The sequence below is a fragment of the Diachasma alloeum genome, unplaced genomic scaffold (genome assembly GCF_001412515.2).
Source record: "Diachasma alloeum isolate Michigan unplaced genomic scaffold, Dall2.0 Dall_scaffold_01062, whole genome shotgun sequence".
Lineage (NCBI taxonomy): Eukaryota > Metazoa > Arthropoda > Insecta > Hymenoptera > Braconidae > Diachasma > Diachasma alloeum.
The window spans coordinates 88,779-106,348 of record NW_021681173.1 but is presented as its reverse complement, the minus strand read 5'-3'; the positions used below and the strand labels follow the sequence as shown (position 1 = coordinate 106,348).

The 17,570-nt window shown below is 36.9% G+C and overlaps 2 protein-coding genes across 4 annotated transcripts; both read right to left on the bottom strand.

The window, feature by feature from the left end:
• Positions 1–3: 3 nt before the first annotated feature.
• On the bottom strand, positions 4–7,092 carry LOC107045737 (tyrosine-protein phosphatase corkscrew). Of its 3 annotated transcripts, none has more exons than XM_015268083.1 (11): positions 6,768–7,092; positions 6,111–6,233; positions 4,726–5,083; positions 4,524–4,636; positions 4,036–4,307; positions 3,857–3,936; positions 3,591–3,773; positions 2,465–2,641; positions 2,168–2,384; positions 1,933–2,084; positions 4–1,471 (listed from the first exon to the last, which is right to left on the bottom strand). In XM_015268083.1, exons 1-11 carry the CDS (start codon positions 6,779–6,781, stop codon positions 1,304–1,306), a joined length of 1,857 nt encoding a protein of 618 aa, XP_015123569.1. In that variant the 5' UTR covers positions 6,782–7,092; the 3' UTR covers positions 4–1,303. The 3 variants fall into 3 exon arrangements, with proteins under 3 accessions (XP_015123569.1, XP_015123570.1, XP_015123571.1); XM_015268084.1 differs by lacking the exon at positions 6,768–7,092 and adding an exon at positions 6,386–6,603; XM_015268085.1 differs by lacking the exon at positions 6,768–7,092 and having other exon boundaries at positions 4,726–4,994; positions 6,111–6,181.
• A 727-nt stretch (positions 7,093–7,819) lies between these two features.
• On the bottom strand, positions 7,820–17,063 carry LOC107045754 (caprin homolog). Its single transcript, XM_015268114.2, has 5 exons — positions 16,931–17,063; positions 13,312–13,530; positions 11,519–12,544; positions 10,928–11,228; positions 7,820–10,186 (listed from the first exon to the last, which is right to left on the bottom strand). Exons 1-5 carry the CDS (start codon positions 17,042–17,044, stop codon positions 9,918–9,920), a joined length of 1,929 nt encoding a protein of 642 aa, XP_015123600.1. The 5' UTR covers positions 17,045–17,063; the 3' UTR covers positions 7,820–9,917.
• Positions 17,064–17,570: the final 507 nt, after the last annotated feature.

The window sequence follows — 17,570 nt, the reverse complement described above, 5'->3', positions numbered from 1 at the left end:
CAATTTTTACGGAAAAAATTAATTTGTTTATTTCATTTTCTAGATATAATCAGGCTTTCTTTTCATAAATATTATGTATACAAACGAGAAAACGGTCTACGAGACCAAGTATTTTATTTTTCATGTCGATAAATTGTATACTTTGAGATAGAAAAAGAATTAAAACATAAAAAAAACAGATCATTGTATCGTGTGTCAGAGCCAATTACATTGATAACAACTCCATTAAAAATCGCAACCCCCAGAGAACAAAAAATAATTATGCATGTGTTTGTTTTTCTCAAACAGGATAACCCTACGTAATAAATTGCATTCGTTGAAAAGGAGAAACGAAAAAAATAATTAATCACGAGTGTGTAAATAAAAAAAATCACTAATCCTCGAGCTTCACATTTCCAGCCTCGAATCATTCCCCATGATTAACTTAAAGCTTCATAAAAAATCTAATTTAAAGGACATTTATCACATTTTCCATTCGTCGTGAATGAAATAAAATTTTTTATCATGACCGGCATTCCTCACAATAAGTTCATCAACCATTTTCTTTTTCTACCCGCGAATTAATTTATAATTCATTCTTTAAGTTAAATTCTTGCATCGACTGAATGTCGAATTGAATATTTCACGACCATACGAGAGCCTTGAGGTACTGAATACATTATTGAAAGGCAACATCATGAATTTCCAATTGAAACAAGAAAATATAATCCCCCTCTCGTTTTTTTCCTTCATCATACTTGTGCCGAGATTCCAGAAGGAGAAATAATCGTACAATTATCTCGATATTATCGATTGGAAATGAAAAGCGAAATATCGTAATACTAAGTGTAATCCAATCACAATGGCAACACTAACTTGCCCATTACCTTTTGAATTATTCTCACATTATTTCCTTCAATTACGTAAAGAGTCGAAGCAAATTCCCTAGGCTTTACTGCAAATTTTCCCCATTTTCGTGCACAAACTTCCTCCGGTATCAAATAAAGTTGTCATGTATCATTTCCCAATCCCCAAAGTAAACTAACAGTGCTCTTAATTCACAATTTTCAAAATTTTCACCTCTATCAACACGTTCTATCATTGATTGTATTATTTTCTCCATTTTTTGTTTCTTACTTAAAAAATTAATAAGCCTTTGCTCCGCATTACAACTGTTACATTGCCTCTACTCGAATACTTTTTCTTTTATCTATGCGAATTATTGTTGTCTTAACGCATTAAGGGACAGAAAATACCAGAAATTAAGGAGAGGATCAGCGCCTGCTGAAGAACACGTGTGAGAATTTAAAGGGTTTATTAACAACTACTTGGGCCTCAGGCTACCCACTGGTGTGGGCAGAGTGAAATTATTTGTCGTTGACAGGGTGGGGGTTGATGCGAACGACGCTGACTCGGGGAGACCCGTGCTTACACTGTTTGTTTCACTCTTGTAGCGAATGTTTGTGTATTCACGACCCAATTGGAGTGATTTCTGCAATTCGTACAATTTCTATTATTTAAAATATGCGAAGAAAAATATTTCAAGTTCACAGAAATCATTAAAAATTTTACCTTGTGATAATTTTTTTATTAAGCATGACTTTTTTTTCATAATTGAACAAGACAAATGCATGACAGTTCAAGGTGTTTCGATTTTTTCTTGAATCTCATTCAGAATAAAAAACTACACGAATTGTTTTATTCGTTTTTTTCTTCTAAAGAAAAAAGTAATAATCAGAATTGAAATTCAGTAAATGCATTGATTTATCAAATTGGGAATGAGTTAAGAATGAAGATTAGACACGTAGTTTATTATTAAAAATAACAAATATGAAACAAACTATGGACGATTGAAAATATTGACTGCAGCTTCTTCATTCTTTATATTTTGTTGGATAAAAAAATCATGCAAAATGTCAAGAATTCTCTCAATAAGGCAAAAGTGGGACGAACCTGCTCAGCTTGTCTTCTCTGTGACACAGTCTCAATATAATGCAGTACAGCAAGATAAACGAATTTATATTGTGCCTCGGTCTGCACCATCCCCGACCTCTGAGATCTGACTCTCTGAATGGTTCGTTGAATGTCAATTTCGCAGTCCAGTCCTGAGAAGGCACGAATCAATAGTTAAATTAATTCATTAAAAATTAAATTGACAAATTGATCATTGTTCAATATATGTGAATACCATGACGTTTAATCTGATCCAAGATCATATCAATGACGATGAATGTGCCAGTTCTGCCGATGCCAGCACTGCAGTGAACGAGAATTGGCCCCACACTGGACAGTGATTGCCCACTGGAGCTCAAGGCAGCGGCGATGGACTCCTGTCTCGCATTGACATCATGCAGGAAGTTGAGAACGCAGCCGGGATCCGAGGGCACTCCGTGATCCGGCCATGCCTATGAATATTCATTTATCCAGTGAGCAAGGGGCTTGATATTCTAATGAGATATGTGATAACTCGCAATGATTTACGTACTTGGAAGTGGTAGTGATAAATTCTACGTGGCTCTCCGAAATTTGGCTTATTTCCTTGCAGTAAAAATTCACGTAACGTGTAATCAGCTGTGGATGTACGTGCTAGCGCACGTACTTTCCATTCACCTCCGTATTCACTCACTTCACCCTCTTCTGGCCAATAACGAGCGCACTTATTCTGCGAATTAAAATAATGACGGATTTTTTTACGGAGAGCTTTGGATTTAATACTCTTTGCGATTCGAGTGATGGAGTATATTTGGGGAACTTCAGGAATTTAAAGTAGTTCTACCCTTACGGTAAATTCAAAGACTATTGAAAACTTTTTTTTTCAATTGAATTATCGTTTTGGTTTTTCAAAGAAGAAATGTTTAAAAATCAGGATTTAACCCAGTGTCTTATGTGAAAATCGACATTTCCATTGTAATCAAAGATTAAAATCTGATTTTTTTTTCATTAGATGCCCAAAAATCAAGAATTATTTGATACCTCATAAAGAATAATCCATCGTTTTGCAAACAAGTTTTATTATTTATTTATAAGAGGAAAATGTCTGAAAAAATATCAATATTTTGCGAAATTTAATTTAGATAATACTGACTGGGTATGAATTTTTTCAAATTATTTCCATGCAATTTAGTTGAAAAATGAAAAAACTGAAAATATCCAAAAGTACAGCGTAGCCCGGCCGAAGGGTAGAGCTACTTTAATTGCAATTTTTTGCAGTGTGATTATTCACGAATTTTTCCCAAATTTTTTAAACAATTGAATTCACTTAATTGATTCAATCATAATTTTCCCGAAGTCAGGGGTTGTGCCAGTCGATAACGACACTCTCTTCATGCCCTGGAATGTTGTTATTGCGGTTTATACAACAGCTCACGCAGGTCTGATGATATTCATATTCAGAAAAACAGCAAGAATGTGTTTTATACTACGATAGAGACTCGGTTATTTACGTGAGCGATGGAACTAACGAATTACCGCTGTGGAATTTTCTTGGGGACTTGACAGATGAAGCAGAGGAGATGGAGTAGAGGGTTACGAAGAAGGGGGCTTCATCATCACCTCGCAAAAAGTGCACTCTTAATGGAAAATAATTCACGGAGAGGAAATCTAAAGTTTACCTTCCCCCGTTCCATTTCTTTGGTGGTCATAACAATAACTTGTATATTTTCCTGATAGACCATGTGCCAAAAGTCTTGTACTGTATTTGGTAAACAGCCTTGTGTTGCAATATAACATTTATTGAATATGCAAGTATCACCACTGGCCGTAATACCGGTGCATGAACCCTCTCCCTCCTCATTCTGAAAGCATGAAAAATTCATTGAAACCCACAATAATGCGCATAACAACGGGTAACATAACGCTAATGCACTATCTCTTTCACCTTTATGTAATTAGCATTAATATAATCCGCTCCTGCTACGTTGGGATCCACGTCCTTCAGTTTTACTCTCGTGTGATCGACTAAATACACACAATTATAAATTCATTAAAGATGCATCAGTCTCGGGATTGAATAAACATCGATATTAATTGCGGAGTTAATTGGAAAAATCCACTCACAGGGAAGAATATTCTTGTATCGATTTTTGGCCCTGTTCTCCGGTCTAAGTCCCTCCTTGCGCGAGAACAGGTGTCGACATTCTAATTGCTGAAGTGATTCGAACTCTTCCCAAAAGCCAGCCTTTCCTTTACCACGACCAGAGCCAGTCTCATCACCATCGGGCCCACCATTCCAACACGTCCAGCCATTGGAGCATCCGTTCTCTTTGTGAAGTTGTCTTACACGACTCTCAATGCCACTTGCGTTTATTCGTGTGGCATTGAATGGTTGTCTGAGGAATTTTCGAAATTATTCCTCAAGTTAACAAGAATAATAAGTCACTACTGATCAATTTTTTAAATTAACAAGCATTTTTTCTGAATATTTTCTAATCCAAGAGAATATGCAGCAGCAAAAATTTCAAATTCAGAGTGATTCATTTCGTTTCATCAATTAGCTTCTGAAAGAATTCCTGTAATTAGTTGTTCAGGCATCGAAATGATCTCACCTCAGATGAACAACACTCCCACTGGTCTCCACCATCGGATTTCTCTTGTAATGCTCAATAAGATCACTCAGACTGTCAAACTTCTCCCCTCCCCCGACATCGTACTTATTGTCCTGATAACAACGGAGAATGCAATAATGTTGTGTGAGTGAATGAGGCACATTATGCATACAGCTGTTGCAAATCAATGAGGAATCTTTACCTGGGAGCGAATCATTACGTGAGTCACGCGATCGTCAGTTCTCACTGAGAGTACAAAGTCTCCTGGTTTGCTCTGGGATTCGCGCACCAGAAATGATCCGTTCTTTCCTCTCTCGAGCATCAAACGTTCAGCCTCTTTGGCTGACAAATGCCCGTGGAACCAACGCTCAGTCGTTGGATCAGCACAATTCAGGGGATATTTCAATTCAATGACTTCGCCATTTTTCTCACGCAATTGTCCACCATTTTCCATATAAAATTGCACTAATTCTGACAGTGTTGCGAATTTTTCACCACCATACAAATCATAAAAATCACCAGTATTCTGTATTTTTATATGCGTTACTTCACTGTTTCTCCTATTATTACAAATTCATAAGGAAAAAAAATTATTTTCATTTTTTTATCGTCATTAGATTAAAAGGAGATTGTCAAGTGGTAAACGAAGACGGGGATGTCAGAGAATGCAACTTTATGGATTTTACGTAATTTTAAGAACAATAGAAGGCGCTCGTCCAAATACTCGTTCGAACGAAGTAATTTAGAGATTTGAAATGCATGTTATTTTACAAATATCTTTAGAAGGAGGAGGTCTCGAAGAATTTATCAAAATGATCATTTTTTGGGAAGAATTTTAAGTACAATTTTCTATTAATTTCCTTTCTACGGATTTTGTTTGCTCTCCAGAATTAATTGTGAGGTATATAATTGGCTGAATTTACTAGGTACATAATCTCATGTTTCGAAGAATTTATCATGCCCAGTGGTTAAAGGCTCAGACTCAAGGGTCGTGTGTTCAAACCCGGTCTCCGGCGATTTTTTATATTCCCTCAAATTGATATTCCCTTTACATTTCGTCATGTACCATGCTCAGTATTTAGCCAAGTGTGCAACGGCTCAGACTGGAAACCTAAGGGTCGTGGGTTCGAACCCGACCTCCGGCGATTTTTCATTTTTTCTCGAATTGATATTCTCATTACTCTGTTCACAAATGGCGAGTAAAATAATTTTTTGTAGAAAAAGTAGAATTGATTTTGAAAAATGTGTGACATTTTTTATAAATCCACCAGTTCCCAAGACATTCATAAAATAATCTGTAAAAAATGTTGCAAATTATCTCCTTTTATCACTTGACCACAGCCACATCTCCATGAATTTACTCCATTCACCACAAATTTAATTTCCCCACTCAATGTTCTTCATTATACAAAATTATTTGAGTGCAATAGAGTGATAATTCCAGTGCATTTGCATCAAAACTCCGCATCGAGTAATTCGAAAGGATTGATACAGTGGAAAGTGAAAGAAGTTTTCACCGAAAAACTATAATTAACCACTTTCATTATTTCTCTATTCCTCGAATACCTCCAGACGAATGAATCCTACCTCACAGAGAGTGTGAAATCCCCAGGATTAGACGAGCTTGGACGTGCCAGGAATGAACTGTCATATCCACGTTCCATCAATAATTTCTCGGCCTCTAGTCCTGATATGTTCGGATGAAACCATCTGCAATGATCAATGAAAAAAATCCACAAATTGCCTATTGTCCCTCATTTCACCAAATACACTATTGTAACACTGTCGTAACTGCCGCGCCCCACGACTAAAATGTTTTATTGACAAAACGTCTCTTCATATGGATATGGTAAGGGAATCACCAAATACGGTTTTATTATCTAGCTCAATGTCAAACTAGGATAATCGATGAATTTCGGATTCAATCGGCTGTTGTTCGATCAGTCCTTCGTTTGCGGTGACTGAAGGATCGTTTGGGAGTTTTAAATCACTCCAATTGTATTTTCATCGGGGATTAATTTGTCGTAACGAGCGTAAGTGCGCAGAACTTGACGTAAAAACCGAACAAGTCTACACCGCGAGCACCTTGCAGAGACTATTCGCGCAGTGTCCGTGAGTCTATGATCATTACATGCTTCTCAGAGGTAAAAAAACCAAGAGGAGGAGAAAAAATTCACATTTTTTTTCACCTCCCTCTCGGACCACGATTTACGAGAAGATGAGAAATTAAGGGGGATTGCTCACCTGCGTGATGCCATGTCGTGATTGGAGTTACGACCACCTGGCAATCAATAATTCGTAATTTATCATCAGTCCCCGTTGTCCCTCGGGTGGAAACGTGAGATTGATATTCCTGGGCCGATGGGAGGCGGGTTATTGTCACCCAAAGCCGCGCCACTGAGACGACATTTTTCTTCTTTTGGATTTTTTGTTATCGGTTTTGCGGTTTATTTTAGCTGATCCCGAGGGCTTGCGGGCTTTCGGGTTTAACTCGGTCTCGCGATCCGAAAGACTCGAAAAAACGGAGCGGAGAAGCAGAAATGGTGGTGACTGCTCCGCGGGCATTGAATTTGTGCAGACGCGTCGACGTGTCTCTTTTTTAGGATCAGGCTTTACGGGATTCGCTCAAGTCCAGACGCTACTTGAGGATTTCAGCGATATTTGAATTTCATATCGGATAAAACAAAAACGAGTGGGGCAAAATGGGCGCTTGAATTTTCTTAAAATGTTTGTGACTCGTTAAATTTTTAAAACACGGGATTTTTTTTACTCCAGTGAAGACTTTTTTGGAATGCTAAGAGGCCTTAGGAGTAGAAGAAATACTGAAATGGGAGGAAATTTTTGTGCCGTGAATTCTTCGTCAAAAATGGATGGAGAAATGTGGAAGATGGCTTAGAACAATTGTTCATTTTTGTAGAGAAGGATGAAGCGAGGTGCAGGTGATCTGGAGAGAATAAACAATTCTAAAAAGTGTTTGAAAACACGAGGTGGAGGCGCCGCCATCTTTAAAGGGGTATCGGAGCAAAATGGCGACGGCCACTGTCACCTCGTATGATCAAACATTTCTTAAAGTTATTTATTTTCGTCAGATCACCTTCAACTCATTTCAAAATTTTTCCTCGTATTCAGGTAGTTTTTTTTACTTCCAAAGCTTTTGTTAATGACCTAATTTTAATTTTTTTTTCCATGAAAAGGGAAATTCTTCGCCTGAGCGGAAATCGAAACTTCCATGACTAAAAAATTCCCCATCTCTACCGCATCGAAAACTCAGGGATCAATAAAAATAATGAAGAATCTGAATGCTGGCAATTTGTTATTTATTTAAACGTTTTTTTCTTCATTTTTTTTTCTTGAGAACATCTTAAAGAACTAAGCGAACATGTTTTTTTTCACACCGAGCGTGATAGTAGGCTAATAGCAGGGGGGAGAAATTCGTAGTTGATATTTTTTTTGGAAGATACATAGGTAATTCGTAAAAACGATTCGAACGCAATGAATCAATAATAAAAGTGAACAAGGGGGAGGAAAGAACAAAGGAGTGATTAAACACAAATGTACAAACAAAATACAATACGGTACATATTTCACATATTATCTCGTCATTCCCTCATGCTCCGTCACGTGCAACGGCGATGAGCACGATTTTCACTCTTTTTTTTAAATATAGATTTTTTATTATTTACGAACTTGGCGCATTCCAACTACTTCCTCCGTGATAAATTGTACATTTTACTCGACTTACATTCTAAAACGCCGCGGGTTTTGTATCAAATCTCTCCGTATTCCCCATATTTTGAAATTTTTCTCGTGATAAATGAACGTAATGTCCTCCGTGAAAAAACAAAATCAGGTGGCACGAATATTCCTACGTACAACTGGAAAAAAAATAACACTCAAAACTTGAGAATATTTGTTTTGATGAGCGACATAATTCTTGATTTCATTCATTAAAATGTTTTCATTGGCCTTTGGACGAAGAGGTGTGGCTGGAAAAATTGCAATGCTTAACCATTTTTAATCGATCAATATCAATGTTTATTGTCTCATTAAATTCAGTGGAAAGTGGATTTTTATTCATCTGTTCAGTTATATCTCTGAATCTGTGAGAGATGCAGTATTTTTTGAAAAAACGATTTCTAGAAAAAAGGTCATCTCTTGTGGATTTAAAGATATTCAACAAAAACCAATGAATGAAAAACCGATAAATTTCGTTTTATCAGTCCACCATTGAGTTAATAGAGAATGAATAATGAGTGGATTGTTCAAATGTTGAGAGGCTGCTGGGAAAATTGCAATGCTTAATCATGTTTAATCAATCAATATCAATGATTATCGACTCACTGAATTCAGTGGGAACACGTAAAATTGAATAATTCTATTAGTATTCACTTGATTGATAAATTTCAGAATACTCTTCTTGATAGAAATATCTGAATCCAAGAGAGATGAATCAATTTTTGTAAGAAAGATTTCCGCAAAAAATGTCCTATCTCTTATGCATTCAAACAAATTCACAGAAAAATTGAGTAATTTAAAAAAAAAATTCATTTCATTACTTCCCCACTGAATTAATCAAAAATAAATATTCTCAGATAGCAATAATTCACGTGTGAATACGTTCGGAATAATCGCACGTGTGCCTACACCCCCAACCACGTTTGTTAAATCGATGTACATTAATACGTTTCTCAATCAAAAGTTTAATGCGCGCACGTGTGTCTATGTCCTCATTTTTTTTATATATATTTTCTCTTTTTTTACTTTTTTTTTACTTTTTTTGAAATGCGTGTTTTCTTATCATTCACTTTGTATTATCATTCTTTTAGATTTTTTTTTAATATAATAAAGTTATTAATTTGTTTCATTTTTTCCCTAATCTTTGTTGATTAGCTGTTGTTGCCCTGTGAAAACTGCCTTCTGTCACAACACAATAATACTTGCGTGGTGTTTCATTAATTATTTCATCATTTTCCCATTAGTTTCAACATCGCTGAATTCAGCCAATTCTCAATTCGTTCAATACACCAGCAATTGTCGCCGTATTTTATCTTTTTTTTTTCGTTATCACTATCGTGTCATCACTTTGTTTCACCTATCAAACGATGAGAGAGTGCGTAACTCGTTCATTCATTGAATTCAGTAATTCGTTTAAATCAAAATTCAAAAGTCTAGATCATTTTATCATTAAAAAAAAAAGTAGATAATACTCGTTAATCTTGCCCGCAAATTTGTCAAATGAAAGGGAAGAGTCGACGTTTTGGAAATTTTGGGTTCAAACGAATTCACCGAGGTCTGACGGTGGTACAATTACGACTGTGTGTGTATTTTTTTTTTCAACTTTTTTTCCTGTATTTAGACGTTTGTGTTATTCATTACTCGTTGCATTGGTGAAAATTACTGTTGCGCCTGCGGTTTGTTGCTGCGTGGTGCGTATCCTCCACGATTGCCTCCTCTCTGACCACGAAATTGTCCCCCACGGCCTCGATCCATTCCCGTGCGTTCGCCGGCCCTTGGGCCACCTCGAGAGCCACCAGTTCCTCCTCCTGTGCCGCCACCACCACCAGCACGCTTGAAGTTGCCGTTGTAACCGCCGGTGTTACCGTCATTGTGGTAATTCCGTTGGTAACCGTTTTGGTAGTTGTTCTCGTGTCGGTAGTAGTTGGCTGGAATTAATTTTTTATTTCAATTTTTCAACGTTTTCGAATGAATTTTTTTTTCATTTATTCATGCCAAAATTGGGGAGTTTTACGGAATTTATTTGAAATTTCGTCAATAATCAGTCACACTTTGATGAAGAATTCACCGACACTGTAAATTTCAAGTCAATTATTCTACCCTCACATTTTCAACGTGTGAAGAATGTTTCAAAAATATCTAGAGAAAAAATCATTGATTTTATTTCATAAATAAAATAATGAAATAAATAAAATAATGAAATGAATAAAACAGCGTAATCTCTATAAAAAAAATTGATGGAAATCAGGAGAATTTTTGTTAATTAACCAATTAGCTTGGGGTACAATTCATCGCATGTAAATCCTCTCGGGTTTTTACATAAAAAAAAAATTGGAAGATGTTGAAAATGATTCTTGAAGAATAAAATCATTAAAAATGTTTAAACAAATGTATTCACTTGGAGAAGGCATGAGAGTCATGGGAAACAACTCATCACGCGGCAAATGTGAACCCCTTCATCTCCGAATCTTTCTTACGTCGATTTCAGAAAATGAAAATCAACATTTGTATAAATTCGTTAATAATCAAATTATTTCTCCCCAAATTTCAGGGATTAGTTGATGAGAGAATCTGTTTTGATGGTTTTAAATTTATAAAAATGACAAATACAGTCCCAACGAATCCCTCCAGCGCTAAATTAAACAGTTCAGCAACAGTGAAATCGTTACCTTGACCAGATCCGCGTCCATTCTGCTGATAACCGCCATTTGATCCCCTTCCCCTGCCATTGTAACCATTGGAATTGCCTCGTCTTCCCCCACGACCTCGGTAACCACTTCGCTGCTCACCCCACGCCTGCTGACCACTCTGCGACTCCTGCTGGCCTGATTGTTGTTGGTCAACGTCCGCTGAATTCCACTCATTCATCGGAGTGTTGTCGGTCATCTGGCACCAGTCCACCGTTTCGTTCGGGCGTTCCACATCTGCTGTCACAACTGATGGATCTTCCTGGCGTTGCTCACCCTTATCCTTCATTCAAAAAAATTAATTTGTAAATTTACAATTGTTTAAAAACATTTTTAACGTGTGCACAATGTTTGAAAAATATTTAGAGGCGAAATTATCAATTTTATTTCGTAAATGAAATAAAATAAATTTTATTTTATTTCATAAATAAAATAAATTGAGTAAATTAAATAATAAAATGAATCAAATAGGATAATCTCTATGGAATGTCAGAGGTAATTCTCTTCTTCTCCAATTAAATTCCTTCAATATCAATTAAATGATATCAGGTAAAAATATTAAGATGAACTCACCTCTCCAGGAATTTGTGCCTCAGCCTCACTGACCCCCTCATACCCCTGGATCCCCTGTCCCTGATATCCAGCTGGATGCTGTGGACTGTACTGCATACTCCCCTGATGTGACGGTGGCATAGGTATAGGCGGTGGTGGATTTGGATTGGCAAATCCAGGAATGTGACTGATGTCCTGCGGTGGATGAGAATAAATCACCTGCTGTGGCACTTGCACTGGTGCCCCACTGAAGCTCTGATTGGTGAATGTCTGGGTGGGTATGGGTGCATTGACTGGTGGAATGTGTGTTACAATGGGCTGTTGACTGCTCACCTCAGGTGCATCGAGTTCAGACTCCTGTAGGAAAAAGAAATTTGGGGTACCACCGATGACGTCGTTGATGCGAGGTGGTTGAGCTTGTGCTGGTGGCTGTGTTTGGCTCTGGGGTGGCACGAATGCCCCTGTATTTCCGTAGTAATTTGCATCCACTGGGGCTGGATGGGGGGGAATGGCCTGAGGAACAACTGGAATTGGTCCTGGGGCTGTTGCAACTGGCACTGGTGTCACTTGAACTGGAAAATTGGGCATTGGGATCATTGATTCGGGGGGTGGAATGTGTACATCGCCTGTTGTGTAGTCATCAGTCGTCTCTGGTGCATCATTGACTCGTAGTTCAGATACAGTTTCAGTTGTCACTTCAATCGTCGTCTCAGTTTCCTGCACTGGCGCCTGGTCGAAGTAACCACATTGATTCACTGATGTTATTATCTCCTTCAGCTTCAGGTAGGTTGTACCCACGAATTCTCTCTGTTTACCCTCGATTATCGCGATGTAGTGCTCGGCCGCTTTCTGGAGTTGCTGGGGGAACGGTGTGTCCGGGGTTTCTGGGTGACGTTTTGCTGTTATCTCGTTGTAGAGGTCGTCCAGGAACTTTAGGTCTTCCTCGGTCAGCTTTGTCGCACCGTTACTGCCCGAGAGGAAATCCTCACGGGCTACTTCAGCACCGATGTTGTTCAGGATGTCTTGGATTAGGAGAACCTCTCGAACCTGGAGGTTTTATTGATTTTAAGGATTAAGTTAGATTAGTCTTTTTTAATTGTGAGGAATATTGTTGATGTACACAGGAGACATTTGTTGTATATTGAATTCAAAGGATAAATCGATATTCTTTTCAAAATTGTCAAGAAACCTTTGATGTATTTGATCATATTCTCAATAGGGATGGCTTCTTGATCTTCTTTGATCAACCCACTAGTTTCTGAGATATTCGTGGAAGATTTATTGAATTTGTTGATGATTGTATTCACTTGGAGAAGGCGTGGGAGTCATGGCGAGCACACACGCGGCAAAGGTGAACTTTCTCTCTCGAACCTTTGTTTCATTGATTTCATTTAATGAAAATCAATGTCTTTTCAGATTCGACGGTCACGTGACAAAAAGACCTGAGGCTTTGATGTTTTAAAGATCTTCGAAATAATGAAGTTTAGACAGAAATCTCTACCAAAAATGCTTGAATATATTCACAACCTAATTTTCGAAATTCATTTAAAAATCGTTAATCAATTCTATGACTTGTAAATTAATAAATCCACTTCTACAATTTTTTTTAATGAAACTACTTCAATTTAAAAAATAACCAAACGATATTCGCGTAATAAATTTCCAAGTTTCAAACGATGGCGTCACAACAAAATTTGAACTGAATTGAAAAAAAGATTAGTTTCACTAATTGCAAAATGATAAATTCACTTTCACAATTTTTTTTTCAGTTGAATCTCTTAGTTTACAAAAAAAAATCATTGGTTATCACAGACCTTGGCAATATCCTGCTGCGTCCTCTCCAAAGCCTCCTTCCTCGCGAGTTTTTTCTGCTGTTTAACAGAGTCATTTGCAATTCCAACAATCGCCTTGTACAAATCCCTCGTGATGTCCAGTGTCTGTAGAACCTCATCATACTTAGCGACAGCTGTTTTCTGGTCCTTGTCCAGCTCCCTGCCGCTCTTCTGGAGATCCCTGTACCCCTCTAGCTTACCCTGCAAATCCAAATATTGCGTCACCCGAAGACCCGGCCAATTCCCCCATTTTCCTCGTAAAAATCCCGCTGCGTTGAAAAAAAAATAAAACAAGTTTGCGATATCGACGAGCCTCGATGACTAATCGTCTCTTCCGAGAAAAGACAACCGCGTTAAACTCCGACTAAACCATTGTTCTTCTCCCCACGGCCTCCAACAATAGAAATAAACAGAAGGGAAAATATTATTGTAAAAAAATCTAGGATCGCCCGTAATATTAGAAGATATTTATATTTTTTTCATTTTTCTGAGCATTTGAAGTTGGGAAATTAATGAAATGATCAATAATCTCAGTTGTCGATTAATTATTAAGTGAATATTATTCTAATTTTAGGGAGTTTAATTGGATTTTCGATTCAAGAAATAATCAGCAAATTCACTACCTCAATTATTGATTGATGAAATAATTTTTTGATGTTTGATTATTGATTGTTAAATAACTGAAATTTGTTTCATATTATTCATTGATTATTGTAGCAAAATAACGGTATTTACAATTTTCGTTCTTGGCGAGATTGAAAATAATTGATGGAATAATTAAATTAAACGAAATCAATAACTGGAATAAAATGTCAGGAATGGGAGACTGTGAATGGCACCAGTATATTATTTCGTTGATCAACGATATTATCGATTGTTAAAACTACTCGCTAAACAATACAAAGAAACCATAGAGAATTATTGCAGAGGGTCGTAAAAGCTGCTTTATCAATGTTGCCAAAGCGTTTAAAAAAAAACCGAGTCAACTGCACGAAACAGTGAATTCCCTCAAGGAAAGAAAGCAAAATTTTCGAATGCATTTATTCAAGCGCAAAAAGTATTCCTTTGAAACACGAAATATTTCCTCAAAAGCTCTCAACATCAGCGGTAATTAGCAATAACATTGCAGTAATCACGAATAGGAACATTGCGAACGAATAAATTTATCAATGAAGCTCATCAAAAAGACGCAACATTTTTTTCCACGGAAAGAATTCTCCTTTCCATGAAAAAAAAACCATTTCATTGAAATTTCAAAATAAACGAAAAGTGTTTTGCTCCAGTTGCCCCTAATAATTCATGATTTTTTATCAATCATCATTCTCATGACTCTTTTAAAATGAAATGATCAATAATCTCAGCTGTCGATTAATTATCAAGTGAATAATTCTAATTTTAGCCAGTTTAATTGGATTTTCGATTAAAGAAATAATCAGCAAACTCACTACCTCAATTACTGACTGATGAAATAATTTTTTGATGTTTGATTATTGATTGCTAATATAACTGAAATTTGTTTCAAATTATTCCCTGATTATTGTAGCAAAATAAGGGTATTTACAATTTACGTTTTTGGTGATAAATTGAAAATAATTGAAACGAGTCAACTGCACGAGACAGTGAATTCCCTCGAGGAAACCAAAGCAAAATTTTCGAATGCATTTATTCAAGCGCAGAAAGCATTAAGGTAATTAGCAATAACACTGCAGTAACCACGAATAGGAACATTGCAACCGAGTAAATTTATCAATGAAGCTCATCAAGAAGGCTCAGCATTTTTTTCGACGAAAAAAATTGTACTCTCCATGAAAAAAAAACCACTTCATCAAAAATTAAGTCATTGAAATTTTGAAACAAGCGAAAAGTATTTTGGCCCAGTTGCCCCTAATAATTCATCATTTTTTATCAATCATCATTCTCATGACTCTTTTAAAATGAAATGATCAATAATCTCAGCTGTCGATTAATTATCAAGTGAATAATTCTAATTTTAGCCAGTTTAATTGGATTTTCGATTAAAGAAATAATCAGCAAACTCACTACCTCAATTACTGACTGATGAAATAATTTTTTGATGTTTGATTATTGATTGCTAATATAACTGAAATTTGTTTCAAATTATTCCCTGATTATTGTAGTAAAATAAGGGTATTTACAATTTACGTTTTTGGTGATAAATTGAAAATAATTGAAACGTGTCAACTGCATGAGACAGTGAATTCCCTCGAGGAAACCAAAGCAAAATTTTCGAATGCATTTATTCAAGCGCAGAAAGCATTAAGGTAATTAGCAATAACACTGCAGTAACCACGAATAGGAACATTGCAACCGAGTAAATTTATCAATGAAGCTCATCAAGAAGGCTCAGCATTTTTTTCGACGAAAAAAATTGTACTCTCCATGAAAAAAAAACCACTTCATCAAAAATTAAGTCATTGAAATTTTGAAACAAGCGAAAAGTATTTTGGCCCAGTTGCCCCTAATAATTCATCATTTTTTATCAATCATCATTCTCATGACTCTTTTAAAATGAAATGATCAATAATCTCAGCTGTCGATTAATTATCAAGTGAATAATTCTAATTTTAGCCAGTTTAATTGGATTTTCGATTAAAGAAATAATCAGCAAACTCACTACCTCAATTACTGACTGATGAAATAATTTTTTGATGTTTGATTATTGATTGCTAATATAACTGAAATTTGTTTCAAATTATTCCCTGATTATTGTAGTAAAATAAGGGTATTTACAATTTACGTTTTTGGTGATAAATTGAAAATAATTGAAACGTGTCAACTGCATGAGACAGTGAATTCCCTCGAGGAAACCAAAGCAAAATTTTCGAATGCATTTATTCAAGCGCAGAAAGCATTAAGGTAATTAGCAATAACACTGCAGTAACCACGAATAGGAACATTGCAACCGAGTAAATTTATCAATGAAGCTCATCAAGAAGGCTCAGCATTTTTTTCGACGAAAAAAATTGTACTCTCCATGAAAAAAAACCACTTCATCAAAAATTAAGTCATTGAAATTTTGAAACAAGCGAAAAGTATTTTGGCCCAGTTGCCCCTAATAATTCATCATTTTTTATCAATCATCATTCTCACGACTCTTTTCATGCGCAGTTGCACGTCGACGCACAGCAATGCAAGATGCTGAAAAAAATCAGGAAATAATCAAGATAAAAATCTCTCGCTTCAAGAGGATCAGTTCTAGGCCCGTGAGATTATATTTTCCCCCAGAGTTGGAAATCTGTAATTCAGGAACCGCCATGACACGAAATGTACGTTGGGACGCCTCGAGATTGCACCAAAGGACGTAGAAAGGACGACAAGGATTGAAACGAAGGAAGAATGACGAGTGTTATCGCTGGGATCGAGCAATCGGGGGAAATTATCGACGACCGAAAGAATAAATTATCGAGTACGATCAGCGGATAATCGGGAAATTTGCGGGGTCGAGCACATGGTTCCACCGATGGAGGAAACATGGCGGACGTGCACGGTTAGAAGCGGCCGATTGACAGATGAATGGGTGAAAAACGCCGGATACCCCGGTTAAGGGGTGAATTGACGGTGTCGGCGGGGTTCTACTCACCTTACGCTTCTCCAAATTCCTTATCTTGTGCTCGATAACGATTATGGCTTGGCGTATTGGGTCGGTGGCCTCCGTAGAGGCCTGTTTTTCTAGTTTAGGGTTGGCAGAAGGCATCCTTCACGGGCAACAAACGCGAACTGGAATGGCAGCGGCTACGGCATGGTGGGGAGGAGTGAGCATCAATGAGACTGATGCGCATGCGTCGCGCGACGCTTTCCGGTCGGTGGAATCGGGCCTAGAGATGCAAAATGACCGTCATTTTTTAGATCGCGTCATATGACCAAAAAATGACGGTCTTGTGACGATCATGTGCCGCACAAATTTTCCAACTACAAATGATTGTCACAAATCATTTGCAACCAAATTGTTGTCAAACCATCTATGTAGTTGCATAATGACGGTCATAACTAATTTAACACGTAACTAATAATAAAACAAAATAGTTTCATCTATATGGACGGAACAAAATCGTGATTTCCATTTCAAAATGCGGATTAGGCCGATACAAAAGGAATTCAACTGAAAATTGACCGAGAAAAAAATAAAGTTTCATCTATATAGATGAAAAATGACTGTCGTTTTTTCTTGACAAGTTGTGATGGTCAAGAAGGGGAAATGTGACAGCCGTCATGAACGCCTC

Bases quoted from the DNA above. Each gene is read 5' to 3' on its own strand.
- LOC107045754 (XM_015268114.2), bottom strand. From the start codon at position 17,044: ATGCCTTCTGCCAACCCTAAACTAGAAAAACAGGCCTCTACGGAGGCC. The intron at 11,229-11,518 runs GTGAGTTCATCT...TTTTGAATGAAG, and splicing joins AGGCACAAATTCCTGGAGAG to GATAAGGGTGAGCAACGCCA. The intron at 10,187-10,927 runs GTAACGATTTCA...AATTAATTCCAG, and splicing joins TGGACGCGGATCTGGTCAAG to CCAACTACTACCGACACGAG.
- LOC107045737 (XM_015268083.1), bottom strand. The intron at 4,308-4,523 runs GTGAGATCATTT...AAAATTCCTCAG, and splicing joins GGGAGTGTTGTTCATCTGAG to ACAACCATTCAATGCCACAC. The intron at 3,937-4,035 runs GTGAGTGGATTT...GTGTGTATTTAG, and splicing joins ATACAAGAATATTCTTCCCT to TCGATCACACGAGAGTAAAA.